The sequence below is a fragment of the Eleutherodactylus coqui genome, chromosome 1, assembly GCF_035609145.1.
Source record: "Eleutherodactylus coqui strain aEleCoq1 chromosome 1, aEleCoq1.hap1, whole genome shotgun sequence".
Lineage (NCBI taxonomy): Eukaryota > Metazoa > Chordata > Amphibia > Anura > Eleutherodactylidae > Eleutherodactylus > Eleutherodactylus coqui.
This window is the reverse complement of record NC_089837.1, coordinates 477,388,208-477,405,068: the sequence shown is the minus strand read 5'-3', so window position 1 is coordinate 477,405,068 and position 16,861 is coordinate 477,388,208. Positions and strand designations below refer to the sequence as shown.

General features: G+C 40.4%; 1 protein-coding gene across 3 annotated transcripts in view; it reads left to right on the top strand.

The window, feature by feature from the left end:
* Nucleotides 1–3,516: 3,516 nt before the first annotated feature.
* RBMS2 (RNA binding motif single stranded interacting protein 2) overlaps nt 3,517–16,861 on the top strand; it is a 124,239-nt gene continuing 110,894 nt past the window's right edge. For 2 of the 3 annotated variants that reach the window (XM_066594044.1, XM_066594042.1), the window contains exon 1: nt 3,517–3,619. In XM_066594044.1, the coding sequence (XP_066450141.1) occupies nt 3,554–3,619 (66 nt within the window). In that variant the 5' untranslated portion in view covers nt 3,517–3,553. The remainder of the gene's footprint in view (nt 3,620–16,861) is intronic. The other variant, XM_066594043.1, reaches the window with a different exon arrangement.

Here is a 16,861-nt window from a genome sequence, read left to right as displayed (position 1 = left end):
CCCGAATGGTTCAGGTAGCCAGCTCAAGGTCGACTCAGCCTTCCATCCTTCCGAGGTCGGTAAAATGAGCACCCAGCTTGGTGGGGGGTAATTAATAAAAATTACCTGAAAGCGCTGCATAATAAGTTGGCGCTATACAAATAACAAGATTTATTTATAAATATTGGCCAACTAGCAGGTGAAGTTATACATACTGGATACATTACTTATAGGAACCTCGCTTAGCATCAATTACATATGACAAAATGACCATAATCTTTCAAGAATCGGTGATTTACATCCTGTAAATTATATACTGATAATAATAAGGTTTAAAATAGTATTCCGGATTCAGCAAATAGCAAATTGTATGATGAAAAGCTTTGCAGACGGCCATATTTGCTGATATAATGGTGTACAAATACAAGGGCAGGTGAAAACAACACTTCCCAGCAGCATGCAGAACAGGTAAAATTCTATATGGGGAGGTGCTCAGGTGCAAAAATACTGATGAACAACCACTCACACATTGCAGGGATGGCTGCCTAGTGTTATAACTGCACATAGGTAAGACATGTGAAGGGTATCAGCCACATACATGCAGGCTTACAGCCTATTAGTGCCACCACTATTCGATCCAACCGGCTGCCCTACACTTTACAATGTTAATGCAGTGAGTAATGATAGTATAGGGGCTCACAAGAAAATGAGGACCCTTGATGTGGCTTGTGAGCTTGTATATTCTGGCCAAATTATTAACTAATACCTCATATTTATTGTAACTTTTGCAGTATGTGGTCTGGCTTATAAATACTGATGGAGCCCAGGGTGTTTTCACTATGGTTGTCCATTTGTAACTTGTAGGGCAGTCCACTGAATTGAATAGTGGCGTCACTAATAGGATGTAAACCTGCATGGCGCATTACATGTATGTATGTGGCTGACACCCGTGGCATAGCTTATCTAAGTGCAAGCATAATACTGAGCACTGAGCACCTCCCCATATAGGATTATGCCTGTTCTGCATGCTGCTGGGAAGTGGTGTTTTCCCCCTGCCCTTGTATTTGTATACCATTAGTCAGTAAGTATGGCCGTCTGCTATGTTTTTCTTGAATATATTTGTTACCCTTTGCTGTGCATTGTTTATAATGAAAAGCTATACAATTTTTCCAAAATACTTTCTGTACCTATTCTTCATAGTTTTCAGGATTCTGCTTGCTGTCTTCCAATAGAAACTTCCATTTTTGTATTCCCAATGGATGGAAATGGTCGCGTGGACACATGTGCGCCACTTATCACAGGACGTGGCTCTGATACACATACTGTAACTGGCATGAGCCGAGCACCTGTGTGTCCATTACATTGCTACAACTGATTTATCTCCACCGGGAGGAAGTTGGGAAAGGTCTTATTCAACAACAGCAAACATTGGTCTTGAAAAGATGACGGATTGATACTGAAAGTGTATTAGAAAAATGACTAATTTTCATTATAGAAAGTTTAACATTTATTTGCATAAACCTGCATATTCATTTGAGTTATTTCCTAATGCACCACCTTGTCACAGTCATCGTCACACTTTACAGAATATTTCAGAATATGAATCACTTCAGTTACTAGATATTTACCCACAATTGTTATCTAATCTTATAGAGACAACAGTATGTACTGCGGAGTTTATGTCTACTTTATGTTTTATAGTTAGTTTTCAGCAGTTTTCATTTATGTGCCTACAAAAGAAGAGGTAAGATAGTCAATAACATGGACACACGATGTAGAGAAATCCAGAAAAAGAAGATGTTTTACTTCTCACTGTAAATTAATGTCCATAAGTCATATACATTGTTTTGAGTTAATGGATGAGTTAACAGTTCCCAGCACTATGTAAAACTCGGAAATAGAACTTTCCAAACTTTAAATTCCACATTATTAATGCAGTTATGGAGATAAGAAGAACCCGGGTCATCTGAACGGGGAGAAAAACTACAGTTAAATCTTTGATGCATCACAATAGAATGTGGTGTATTCATGGGGCATTATAGTTTCAGCAAATGTCTTATTCTTTGTACATCTCATTACATCCAATGACTAGGAAACCTTCTTAACTTCTGTAAGTAAACAATGAAAGTTTCCTTTGAATGACCGCAAGCAGAGATCCTGAAAATCACAAAGGATTGATGCAGAAACTATATTGAAAACTTATACAACTTTTTATTAAGTAAACTTTTTTTGCTGAAGCTGTAAAGTATGTAAGTTCCATGTGCCTGCCATTCACATTAAATCAGTAATTAAATATTTGAATTATATTCAAAACTTAATTGCTTGAATTTGCAAATTATATATACATATAGAAATATCATTAAATACATTTTGGCTAAATATTGGACTCACGGCCTTATTTCCCTGATATAGGATTGATTACTGGGTGCACCAATTTGCTTGCTTCCCATCATGGGGAAACTTCTTCAGATATAGGCTAAAGAATAAACGTTGTGGTGATGGAGACTCGCTAGTTACTAAAAGTTTATAAAGTGGAAGGCTGTTTCTCTTATTCTATATGTGAACTTGTGGGAAGGGCTCCTACTGTTTAGGATATTACATAGCACATATCTGTCTCTTTATATTAGTCTCCATATACATATGGATCTATATTCAGTAATATGAGATGATGGCCAATTTTCTTTGATTGTTATATTTTTTTTAATGGGCTGTACCAAAACACAGCATAAATTGTATGTTGGGGTTAGGGGGGGGTTGTGTTTTCGTTTATTTGTACCTGTTCTTGAAAAGGAAAAAGTTTAATATCTGATATAAAAAAAATAACAATGGACTCACTAATGGCTTTTAAAGTAAGAGGTGTAAAGTTCTGAAAAAATGAATAGGTTTGATAGATTTCATTCTGTTTTAGAACTACAATCAAAATTGGTTTGAAATAATTAAGAAGGCAGAAAATATTTGCATATCTGCTGCTTCTACTTGGCTTTGTTACACCTTTTATATATGTCTTCTCTGTTCTTGCTGGTGCTCAGCTCTGGAGATGTGATTTATTATTGCTCCATTCCTTTGTATATTTTTATTTATTAGTGTTTTGTCTATTAGTTCTTCTCTGCAACTCTGTTGCAATATTTGCTTTACTTGTTATTGATTATTGTATCTCCTAATGTTATTTTTCATTTCCACAATAGATTAACCTTCATCTTCAACTATAGCTTCTTACTAGTCATAAAATCATTATACAAGTACATTTATACTAATATCAACATCAAAAAAGTGTTATTATTACTACTTGAATGTAAATATTTGCATTATGTAACCTGAATTTACATATACGCATCTGGAGTTAAACGTCAAATAAAAAAAAAATCATGTCTTTCAATGGGTAAAGCTGCAATGCAAAAATTCAGTAGGAAGGAAAAGGTTAAACTAAGAATCCCCCTCCTTCTCCTCACTCCCTCGCTTTACCCACAGAGGGCACTAGGACCCTGCAGGCCTCTACTATAGGCTGTGTTACGTCAGAGGGCTGGACAGAACTGCCAGTCTCCTGTGTCCCATCTCCCTGTACCTTAAAGGAAAAATGCTGCTGTCTGTCCCTCCAAGGGCAGGGATCGCCTCTTTCAGCTATACCAGGAGCCATAAGAAGGTAACCCTGCTGACCATACTTGTCTTTTGCCCCTGTACTACCTACGCACACTCACATTTACTAACAGGCCTATGCCAGCCCTTTAAAATGGTTCACAAATGATTTGTCTGGGGATCGGTTTACCCTTGTAGAAGACTGGGGACTTATTGGTGTGTAGTGCACTTATATCAGTAGGTGCCTGATAAGTCTGATCACTGTATATATGTATATGGAGCTGAGCAGGAAGTGGACACTATTGCCTTTAATTCTGTCTTGGCTTTGGGTACAATACAGCAAATTAATGACACATAGTAGAAGTGGATTGCATTATCGGCTATTAATGTCCTTATGTGTCATAGATTGTGTGGCTTATGGTGTGTGATGTGTGCGCTTATGTAGCCGGATGATTTGGAAGTAACATTGAGAGAGGCACAGAGGAAGGGCATTCAGAGGGAGAAAGAGAGAGAGAGAGGGAGAGAGGCGCACCCAGAGGCAAGCAGACAGGAAAGAGAGAGGGAGAGACACAGGCTGGAGAAGTAGAAGACACACAGCATTGGAAGACACACACAAGGCCAATGAAGGGATAACATTGTTACAAAATGGAAACTACAGGATACAATGTATCTTCAACAATCAGCAAGAATGAAGAACTGTGCAGACAGCTCTGCAAGACGCTACAACAATGCAGATTTAGAACATGGTAGCAAACAGACTTGCGGGGCAAACGCTACATAAAGAAAGGTAGTCATCTATATTACTGCACATGTGGCCAGACAGCAAGGTTGTTGCTATAGCACTAGCATCACTATGGGCAGACCTGCTACCCTATGAACTCATCATTAGAACTTATCATCCAACCTTGTGTTATCCATCTTAGCATACAGTGCAGCTATAAAGTAATGAGCGGATTATTACATTCTCAAGGTTATCAAGCACATCCTATATATATATCTGTACAGTATGTGTCTATAGAAATCCTTGACTTACAGTCATTCAGGTGTTCTAGGCCGTGCTTTGCAACCTTTCTGAGCCCAGTATCCCTTAGTCAAAGATATTTCAATCAAATACCCCCAACAATATAGTTCATTGCAATCTCAAGCAAATGTACTCTGCTGGCAGCATATTACATTGTAATGTTGCCAGAAGTGCAAATTCATGCATAAAGCAATCACAAATAATGAAATATACAATAGGCATAAAAAGAATGCAAGATAATGTGGATTTTCATGGTTTTCCCCAATTTATACCACTATAGAATATTTATTTTGTGCCCAAATAGAGTGCACAAATATTACACCCCAGACACTTATTAATCAATTAATGCTGCCATTAAGTGTGCTCAATTAATGCCATAGGCTGCCAGTGCTCATGTATTGAAACTATCCATAGTACAATTAGGGTACTACTGCAAAAACACAGTCCGCTGCTGGGGATACCTGTCCAGCAGCTGATTGTCCAGCCCTCTGTCCAGTGCAGGAGACTGAATGTGGTCATCAGTGGACAGGGGAGGAAATGGGGATGCTGGCTTCACTCCCACTTAAATCAATGGGAGCGCTGCACTGCTACTCCACTTCCTGCCCCAGACAGGATGTCAGTAACAGGAGCAGGAAGTGGGATAGCAGTGCGGTTTCCATTGATTTCATTGGAAGTGAAGTCGGTGCTCCCACTTTTTACCCTGTCCTCTGATGACAACATCAAGCCCAATGCACTGAACAGTGGGCCAGATGATCAGCTAATGGACAGGAGTCCCGAGTGGTGGATCCCCGTCCATCCAAAGGATAGGTCATCAGTTCAAAAGACCTCAGACTACCCCTTTAAGTTATCCTCTCTTGTCTATTTAGCAAAAGGGTAACTTGAAGTTTCTGGGTTCCAATGCAAATTCTGTAACAGGGTCCTTCTTCCCCCCAGTTATCACTCACCTTTTATAGAACTGGTTGCAAATCGACAGCTAATATTTTTGGGCTCCTTTAAAGGTTCCAGGGCCAGTTAGAAACTGCAGCCTCTCCACTCACTATAGTTATGCTCTTTCTGATCAGCCATTTCTTTTACTGATTTTACTTGCCCTCTGCACAGGCCAATATCAATGTAAATTATGTAAATGGTCAGCTGATCTGATAATTTTCTCATCTGCCGGGAACTGAACCTAAAGCTTTGCGTACAACCGCTGATTAGTAAAATTTTTATAACCAGGAAATGTCTGTTAACATAATTATAAGTAATGGATGCATTATAAACCGTTCGCATAGTCAATTGAACTAGTGATAGAGTAGAGTATTCTCCTCTTAGACATTTATCGCATATCCTCAGGATATGGGATATCCATCTTTCAGACATTTATGGTATATCCTGTGTTTAGGCTGTATTCCCACGTATGAACAAGAATCACCCAAAAGTAAGACATGCATGGGGATTTTTCAAGGGTGGCTCCACACGAGGTTGACTTGTGAGCGTGTCTGCGCATCGAGCTGTACTTTCTGTGCACGCAGGGCCAGTTCACACGTGCGCACGACACACCTCTGGATTAAAAGGCTATTTAGCCTAATGAGGTCCAGATGTGTTCTTTTTTTCAAGGAATTGCGCAGTGTATTGAGCATTTGCAATCATAGTGACTGCAGATTTACCCACCTTCTATAGACTTCTACGCTGGAAAATGGAGCAGGTCCTATTTTCTTCAAGGCGCGCAAAACACGCATATGAGAATGGATCCATTGAACTCATTAGATTCCATTGTGCGTGTATATTTTTACGTGCACCAATACGGTTGTGTGAAGTCCAGGAGAAAAATTGCTCATGTGAAGAAGCCCATTCCAATTAATGGGTTCTTTTTCTGTCTGGGTTCTATCATTTCGGAATTGGACAGAACCCACGCAGCACAATCGTCCGTGTGAATATAGTCTTAGTGTTTATCTTCTTATGTCTTTCCTTTCGACAGCTGTTGTTACTAATACTTAGAAGTGTTCCTATTATTTACTATGTGGACTCCGGCAGTTACCTGTGTAAATGTTTTTATCTCACAACGGTTGTAGCTTATACACTCAACCTGAGTTTCCTGCGAACATTATAGTTCCCCCGTGGATTGTATCCTATGTTTTTTTTCCTGAATTGAAGGTTAAAATATATTTGGTTTAGACCTGCGTTGAGAAGTTGCAAGCCTCAGCAATATGACTTTCCAGACTGGTCTGCTGGTGCAATGTTTCAAGTCTCCCTATAGATAATATTTCATTTCAGCTCTACCATAAGCATTATGGCGGTCTTATTTATGGGTATTGTTGGTACAGTGTGCCCTACAGCATCTCCTTAGTCTGGTTAATACTGATTATACATTGAAAAGATGCATGTTTTATATTGTAGACTCGGAAGCAGTTATGATGTGACAGGCTCTAGACAATTTGTCTTTAGACTAGAACCACCATGGGAGCCATTTATGACTCCTTCTGCAATTCGAAGGCAATGCACCAAAAAAAAAATCACAACAGTTCTAGTGTTAAAAGTGTGTTTAATGTTGAAAAAGCAGTCCCCAAACCGTTATTTCTGTGACTGCTGTGTGTATTTTAAGCACTTTATGGTCCTGCAAGAGTTGTGGTATAAGTTTGCATACCAGGATGGACATTTTGGTTTCAAAGGTTTTCTGTAATTACTGCATTCTTTACATCTCATTGACAATTATTGAAGTGTATGTGGTTTTTATTGCAATGTTTTATTTCAAGGCTGTGGAATCAAAAACGACTCAAAAGTATGGCGTCTTACATAGTAAATACACTTTACACTATTTACAATGCTCCCTTTACTCTAATTGGTGCTCAAATGTTATAGTAAGATTTGATTCTATATTACTGCGTGTCAGGCGGGCAGATGTGGATCTGTCTTGCCACAGATTGGTTTGACTTTGAGCTATCTGGGGAGGCGGCGCTTGGAATACCCGGTTTTGCCTCGTGACACCTCCAAGCAGGATACAGTCTTTGCTGCGGGGTCACCAACTGTTACTCATCCAGATAGTCCTGGTAGTGTGGCTGATGCGGCTACACAGCCAAGTCATGGTACCTGAAGGCTTGAACTGTAGCATAGTGGTCAGACAGGTGATGCTGACAGAGTCTATGCAGAAGATCGGGCCACGTAATGAGCAAGAAGATCGGGCCATGTAATGAGCAATAGCAAAATCACAGCTAAAGTCAGGGAGTACAGAAGTAAGAACTGTCAGGAGTCAAGCAGAAGTCAGATCACACACAATTTGGGCTTTATCATAAAGGCTGATGTGGACCCATTGCTTAGGCATCCTCCATAGGGGGAGGATGCTTAATATAGCCAGAAGTAAGCTGGGATTGGTAGGTGACTGGAATACGGAACAGGTGCTGCTCCTTAAATAAAGGTGACAGGAGTGCATGCACGCCCAAGGGGCAGCAGACAGGGAGCGAGCAAAGGATGCACAATACAGAGTGGACAAAGCCCGATGTGCATGGTAAGAGGAATAGTGGCGCCCGACCATAGCTCCACTGATAGTTACGCCACAACGGTAGCATGCCATAACATTGTGTCATAATATTTTCATATATAAGAAAGAGTGATTCCAATAATAAGCCTATCACTATGAGCAAGTTTCTTGCTAGGTACAATCAGCAAAATGCTGACACCACTTACAGCGCTAGTGGCATCATGGCAGCCACTTGAAGAACTCCATTGTTAGTATGTCCCGCTAAAGCAGGTGATTCTGATAATGATATTTCATTAGGCTCATATTTAATCCCCTACTACAATACATAATTTACCTTCAAATCAGAGCTTCAGTATTTTGGGGGTCTGTAGTAAATAATTGATAACTCATGCTTTTGGTTTTACTCTATAGACTGGATAGTTTAGTGTCAGTTCTGGTGTATGTGGGTCCTTGGGCAACAGAGCCATGGTGGGACCCTTCTATATCCCACCCTCAGTTTATTACCACGGGTCCCCAATGGGTCCTGGCATTTGCCCAGGTTTGCCTCCTGCTAATGCCAGCCTTTGGGATACTTCTATAGATGAATTGGTGTAATATATCAGATATCATATGACTGATGCATTTTTCTCTTGATAACTAAATGTTCTCTGATATATTATTACAGCGCTAGATTTACAAGACAAATAGTAGGTTTAGGTGAACAGCAGTAAAGTGTCATTTTACATTGGGGAATACCGCAATTTGCAGTTGGATTAGGTTAACTTAATATGATATGTTTTGTATAGTTAAGGGTTGAGCTGTAATGTAACTGTTGAATAACCTTCAGTATATTCCATGTTATATGGTAACAGGGCTGACATTTCCACTTGATCAAATCACTGAGTGGTGGAAAGAAACGTAACATTGGTAATAGAACGCTACGATATCAAACTAAAATAAACTATCTTGGCTCATCAAAAATGTCCAAATACAGAAAAAATGACATCAATTCCACAGGATGGATGAGAGAGCCCAGTGGGAAGCCAGCGTAGTGTTATGTGCTGGAAGGAACGGTGCTGGCAGACACACAGTGATGTCATTCCACAACTGGGAAAATCCCATGTTTCATATACGGTCCAGTTACTGAGACGGGTTTTCCAGAACAAGACGAAATGCTTCATAGTCTCCTTTATTCCTCTGGAAGAGGAGGTGTCACTATAAACCATAATGAGGTATTATTTTCTGATTCATGAACCCGTTGGCAGAGTTGTAGAATGATGTATAAAAAAAATATCCCTGCGTTCTTGTGTTGGCACTGATTTCATCTTGTCTAATGTGTTCCTGGGTGTCTACTGTATTTACTCCCTTAGAAGTCAATGTTACATAGTAGCAGTCCACAAACTATTCTAAACTCATATCTACCAATTGCATCTAAAATCATAGATCCTGACTTACACAAACACACATGCATATACATACAGCTGCAGTATAGTTTAAAGGAGATGTCCCGAGGCAGCAAGTGGGTCTATACACTTCTGTATGGCCATAATAATGCACTTTGTAATGTACATTGTGCATTAATTATGAGCCATACAGAAGTTATAAAAAGTTTTATACTTACCTGATCCGTTGCTAGCGTCCTCGTCTCCATGGTGCCGACTAATTTTCGCCCTCCGATGGCCAAATTAGCCGCGCTTGCGCAGTCCGGGTCTTCTCCTCTTCTCTATGGGGCTCCGTGTAGCTCCGTGTAGCTCCGCCCCGTCACGTGCCGATTCCAGCCAATCAGGAGGCTGGAATCGGCAATGGACCGCACAGAAGCCCTGCGGTCCATGAAGACAGAGGATCCCGGCGGCCATCTTCAGCAGGTGAGTATGAAGACGCCGGACCGCCGGGATTCAGGTAAGCGCTGTGCGGGTGGTTTTTTTAACCCCTGCATCGGGGTTGTCTCGCGCCGAACGGGGGGGGGGTTTAAAAAAAAAAAAAACCCGTTTCGGCGCGGGACATCTCCTTTAACTGAATGCTGATAACTTGTTGCACAAGTTGCCTTATTTTAAAGGGGTTTCCCCAAAAATAAAAAAAAAATCATTAGGTACCCCTATTACCACGTAGAGGCTATAATTAAATATAAATGTAAAAGTCCATATTTCTTGTTAGTCTCAGTATCTCCATTGGAGCTGCTCACTTCCATGTTGTTTCTACACATTGTGGGTGGGCTCTGTGCTCTCCCACAATCCCCAGCACTCCATGCATCAATGTCACTTGACTTCCATAGACAGCATCTACATGGAGTTAGTGTGTTCTCCTTGTGTCTGTGTGGGTTTCCTTGAACACTTCACAAATATACAGATAGGTGACTATACATTGTATCCCCGATAAGGGGAAAGGCCAATATCATATTGTGTAAAGTGCTGTGTAATGTGCATGTGCTATATAAATAAAGGTGGTCATTATTAAGACAGTGATATGGAGCAAAGGAAACTTTAGAATGGCGCATTTTCTGAAAGCTACAATAGTTTATGATTCTCTGATGAATGAGCTACATTTCGTTGAGTAAGAGTACTCCTTTAGTGTAATAAAAGCCATTGAAAAGCTATTGAAGGGGCAAGAAAACGTTTTGTACCATCTTAAAGTAAAAACATAAAAGGAATATTTTATTTCTGTCTTCTTACCATCGCTTTCCCCAATGTACTGAGATGATAGAGATAGATGAAGGATTGTTGAGTACTCTTCCAAGTACTTAAAGGGGTTGTCCCGAGGCAGCAAGTGGGGTTATACACTTCTGTATGGCCATAATAATGCACTTTGTAATATACATTGTGCATTAATTATGAGCCATACAGAAGTTATCAAAAGTTTTTTACTTACCTGCTCCGTTGCTAGCGTCCTCGTCTCCATGGTGCCGACTAATTTTTGGCCTCCGATGGCCAAATTAGCCGCGCTTGCGCAGTCCGGGTCTTCAGCAGTCTTCTATGGAGCCGCTCGTGCCAGAGAGCGGCTCCGTGTAGCTCCGCCCCGTCACGTGCCGATTCCAGCCAATCAGGAGGCTGGAATCGGCAGTGGACCGCACAGAAGAGCTGCGGTCCACGAAGGCAGAGGATCCCGGCGGCCATCTTCAGCAGGTGAGTATGAAGACGCCGGACCGCCGGGATTCAGGTAAGCGCTGTGCGGGTGGTTTTTTTAACCCCTGCATCGGGGTTGTCTCGCGCCGAACGGGGGGGGGGGTTTAAAAAAAAACAAACCCGTTTCGGCGCGGGACATCTCCTTTAAGTCTTTCTCCTCTAACTTCTTAACAATGCATATTCTTATTAGTATGGGAGAGTCCCATACTATTTGTATAGTGCCAACTTATTCCGCAGCGCTTTCAAGCATAGGATAAATGCAAACAATACAACAATTACAATGTGAGGTTTGAAACAATTAGGGTGGGGGATGGGGTACAAGAGGTACAAGGGGGGGGGGTGAGACATAAGGGAACACAGGCAATAGGGGATTTCATGTGGAAATCAGTTATTAGAAAGCAAATGGGGTGGGGAGGTAAGGAGGTACAGCGGATCAGACTGAGCGGTCAAACAGATCTCCGAGTAGCTCTGACTCCCCTCTCATAGCAGGAAATCACAGAGCAACCAATGAAAAACTGAATTACGTCCAATCAATTAATTGAATGTACTCAGACTCTTGTCTCTCTATGTGTCTGCAGCTGAGGAAACTCCCATAGAGTCACCACTGTGCAGTCACCTCTATTATGTTCAAAAGGGAAGTTGCTGTTTTGATTGGCAGAAACTTTTGATCTCCTTTCATAAAATGTACAAGAGAGTACAAGAACTGAATGTCTTTATTTTGGTGGACTGCTGACAGACCATCGTATCCTATTATTTCATCTTCTCAACCTGCTGTCTACATTTTATTAACTCATGTCTGCAAGTACAGAAAACCTTTGCTATGTCATAGGAACATATCACAACAGTCGTCTTCAGCTCTTATAACTAAAGACAAGAGCCAGAGTGGTTCAGTGGTGGAACGGTCACCTCCTGTGTAATTTTTATACTTACTGGCCTCCCTGTTCTCGCGCTGATCACTGTTAGGCCAGTTTCTCGCGAGCGTATTGTAACATATCAGAACTACAGTCATGTTAGGCTCTATTCACATCAGCATCGGAAACTCCATTCAGAGCCTCTGGCGCTAAAATGCCGGGCGAAAAAGTGGTGCAAGCAGGACAAGTGCAGGAACTGAACGAACCCCATTATACTCAGTAGGGTGCATTCAGCACAGTTTGGTACCGTTATGAAACAGATCTGTTCATCCGGGGGATTCAGTTTTCCTGCTCCCATAAAGAAGCAGGAAAACGGAATCTGTAGTGCAGATGTGAATAGAGCTTTACAGATGACATTGCAACCCCGTGTCATCAGCATTTAATGCGTATTTACCTCCATATTTGCTGTCATTGGCTTTATTTTCTACTTAACAAACACAGTTCCGTATTTGCACAATAGATAATAATATCAGTAAATAGATAATAATATCAGTAAATAGAAAAACCAAAGGCATGCTGCATTCCTAAAACCATGAAAAATATGGCCATGTGATTAGATGCATAGATTGACATTAGCTCTGTATTATGGTACCCCAAATACAGACCAAAAACAGGATAAAAATGAAAGTGGCCGTGGTCAATTTATTTTGGAAAGCAGCGTGACCAAAACCCCACAATCCTAGAATTATGTTTTTGGTTTTTTTTGACCAGTATCACTTTTTGGGATAAATTATATTTTAATAGTCCAGACGTTTATGGATGCAACAATACCGATTAGGTTTCTTTTTTATTGTTTAGATTTTTTTATGTGCATAATGAGAACATATTTTTTAACTTAGTTGTTTTTTGTTTTTTTTTTAACGGCATTAGACTTAATTTTTTTTTTTGGTAGTCTCATTTGGGGAACTACAGTATGAATAAAACTGACAAACTGACAGTCAACAAACATTTCAGAACCATGCTACATGCAATATTTCTACATCTCTCATTCTTAAAAGCAGCACTGATGGAGATGTTTTCATGACCGATAAATGCGTATATATATATATATATATATATATATATATATATACTGTATGTTGTACACTCATTGTCAAATCAAGCACCTGGAAGAAGTTGTCAGGATCGAATGAAACTTTTTATGTATGATTGTAACGTTGATATAAGTATGTGATTACAGTATCAGTGTAAAAAGATACTTTATTGCGGAAAACTGAACACTGGAAGGGACGCTCTAGTACCCTGTTGTACCGCCTCTAGCTTGTATACAAGATGTGATACAGGTGGGCATGGAGGCTCTAGTACCCTGCTTTACTGCCTCTAGCTTGTATACAAGATGTGATACAGGTGGGCATGGAGGCTCTAGTACCCTGTTGTACCGCCTCTAGCTTGTATACAAGATGTGATACAGGTGGGCATGGAGGCTCTAGTACCCTGCTTTACTGCCTCTAGCTTGTATACAAGATGTGATACAGGTGGGCATGGAGGCTCTAGTACCCTGTTGTACCGCCTCTAGCTTGGATACAAGATGTGATACGGGCATGGACGCTCTAGTACCCTGTTGTACCGCCTCTAGCTTGGATACAAGATGTGATATGAGTGGGCAGGCATGGAGGCTCTAGTACCCTGTTGTACTGCCTCTAGCTTGGATACAAGATGTGATACGGGCGGGCATGGAGGCGCTAGTACCCTGTTGTACCGTCCCTAGATTGGATGCAAGATGTGGTATTGGTGGGCATGGAGGCTCTAGTACCCTGTTGTACCGCCTCTATCGTGGATACAAGATATGATACGGGCGGGCACAGAGGCTCTAGTACCCTGTTGTACCGTCTCTAGCTTGGATACAAGATGTGATACGGGTGGGCATGGAGGCTCTAGTACCCTGTACAGGGCGGGTGGCAACTACTTGACAGCTGACAACCAGTGGCAAAAGCCGTAATCAGCGCAGTCGCTGGTCACGGCTATTAACCCTTTAAACGCCACTGGCAATGCTAAGAACAGCATTTAAATGGACCAATTGGAGTTTGGGGGTCCTGAACAACCCACCCATGGAGATCAAGAGGTGCCATCCGGCTGCCATAACTGCCTGTCAAAATGCGGTATCACGCAATACTATGGTATTGCATTATACTGTATGATTGATCAAACAACTTGATCACAAGTTCAAAAAAAAGTTTTATGATTTATTAGAAATAAAAAAATAAAGTTAGCCAAAGTTTTAACCCTCCTTTAACCTATATTTGTAATGAAAAAAGAAATCTAAACAAACACATATTTAGTATCACTAAGTCCATAAAAGTCCGATCTATCAAAGAAACACATTCTTCCTGCGAGGTGAACATCAGCTGCCAAAGAAAAACAGTACAATACCAGAATTCCCCTTTTTTGATCACCTTGTCTCCAAGAAAAACATGTAATAATTAGCAATTAAAAAGTTGTATGTACTGTTTCTTGTTTTTCTTTCCCATGTGATTCTCGAGTGTCGATCCGGATAAGCAGTTTTCCCACCGCAAAATTTATATAAAAAAAGAATTTCTATTAAAAAAAAAAGTTGTATATACTTCAAGATGGTACCAATAAAAACCACAGGTCCACCCTAAAAAAAAAAACCCTTACACAATCCTATCAACAGAAAGATAAAAGAAATGTTGGTCATAACGTGGTGACAGAGTATATATGTCTACATACCCCGGTTAAAATGCCATGTTAAAAAAAATCATTTGAGATTCATTTCCACCTTAAATGTGACCCGTTACCACTAAAAATTCATTGAAAAACAAACTGGAATGTTTTAGGGAGTGAAAAAACTAAAATAATGTGGTTGCATTAATATGCACACCCTAAAACTAATACGTGTTGATGTACCCTTTAACTTTATGACAGCATTCAATCTTTTTCGATACGTGGCTATCAGCATGGCACATCTTGACTTGGCGATCTTTTCCCACTCTTCTTTGCAAAGGTGCTTCCCATCTGTAAGACAGCGAGGGAATCTGGTGTGTAGCGCCCTTCTCAGGTCATCCATAGATTTTCAATGGGTTTCAGGTCTGGGCCATTCCAAAACTTGGATCTTCCTCTGGCATAGCCATTCTTCCGTTGCATGCCGAAAAGTGAAATTTCTCTTCATCTTCAGCTTTTTAGCAGAGGCCTGAAGGTTTTGTGCCAAAAAGGACTGATATTTGGAACAGTTACCTCCCAACTTGACTAAAGCCCCAGTTCCAGTAGCAGACAAATAGCCCTGAAGCATAATGCCGCCTCCTCCATCTTCACTGCGGGTATGGGGTTCTTTTGATGATGCGCAGTTTGGCTTTGCATCAAACATACCTTTTGGATTTACGGCCAAAAAGTTCAACCTTGGTCTCATCAGACCAGAACACGTTCTCCCACATATTTCTGGCAGACTTGATGTAGGTTTTGGCAAGACATAGCCAGGCTTGGATGTTTTTCTTTGTTAGAAAAGGCTTCCGTCTTGCCACCCTACCCCATACCCAGACATATGAAGAATACTTGGGATGGCTGTTACATGCAGTACACAACTAGTAGTTACCAGAAACTCCTGCAGCTCCTTTAGTGTTGCTGGAGGCCTCTTAGCAGCCTCCCGGGCCAATTTTCTTCTGGTCTTTTCATCAATTTTTAAGGGACATCCAGTTCTTGGTAATGTCACTGTTGTGCCAAATTTATTTTTATTTTTGGCATTTTAACGGGGGGGGTGTAGACTTTTTATATCCATTGTATATATTTTTTTCACTAGATATTTTATTTTTTAAAGTAGTGCAGCAAAAGAAAAACAAAAAAACCCCTTCATTTGGTATTGTTGTAATCGTACTGACCCACAGAGTAAAGCTGTTATAAAATTCTTGCTGCACTGTGTACGCCGTAAAAACAATACCTCCGCAAAAATGGTAAAAAAAGGCATTTTTTGCCATTTTACTCCACTTTGAAATTTGTAAAAGTTTTTTAGTAAATTATATGATACATGAAATAGTACCATTAAAAAATATGACTCGTCTCGCAAAAAAAAAGGAGCCCTCAGACTGCTTCAGAGACGGAAGAATTTAAGAATTAGGATGTTTTGAATGTGAAGAGAGAAAACTGGAAATTCAAAAAAAAAGGGGGTCTGCGACTTTAAGGGATTAAAAGTGCTTGGTCATGCTGGAATGCCTGTTTAAATAGGGGCCTTACTGCAATAGTTTAATATAGACTGGAAGATTGAACTGCAATCCTCTAATACTGTCCTCTAACTCTGAAACCAACTTTCTAATTGGTTTCCATTGCAGATACAGTATATATTAATACATCATAGCGATACAATTACATGAATGCTTCTTTCTGCCCTCGCTCCTCCTCTGTCGAACTCCACGCAGATGTCTTACAATTGTTGTAGGACCCGGGGATAATCCTTTTATTACTCACTTGGCATTCATCGTTCCTTGTGATATGAGTCACCATAAATTTAGGCCAGTTATATTTTATGATTCTCTCTATATCATTACTATACAAACTATTATGTTTTCTTTTTAGAAATATGTCAAATAGTAGCAGGCTGCTAGATTTACTGGGGCAGATTTACTAATCCGGTCTCATAATTACGAAGCATTTGCTACATAAATAGTTCTAGATCGTGATGCAACATTATGCACCAAAAATGTGCCAAATTTTGCTATTTTCCGACAACTTTAGGAACAACACACACACAAGTATATATATATATTAGTAAATAAATGAAGTGTGTTTACGGCATAAAATACAGAATAGGGGGTTATTCACACAAGAATATATCGGCCGCTGTTTTTTTCACGGCCGGCCGATATACGCTGCCATCTGA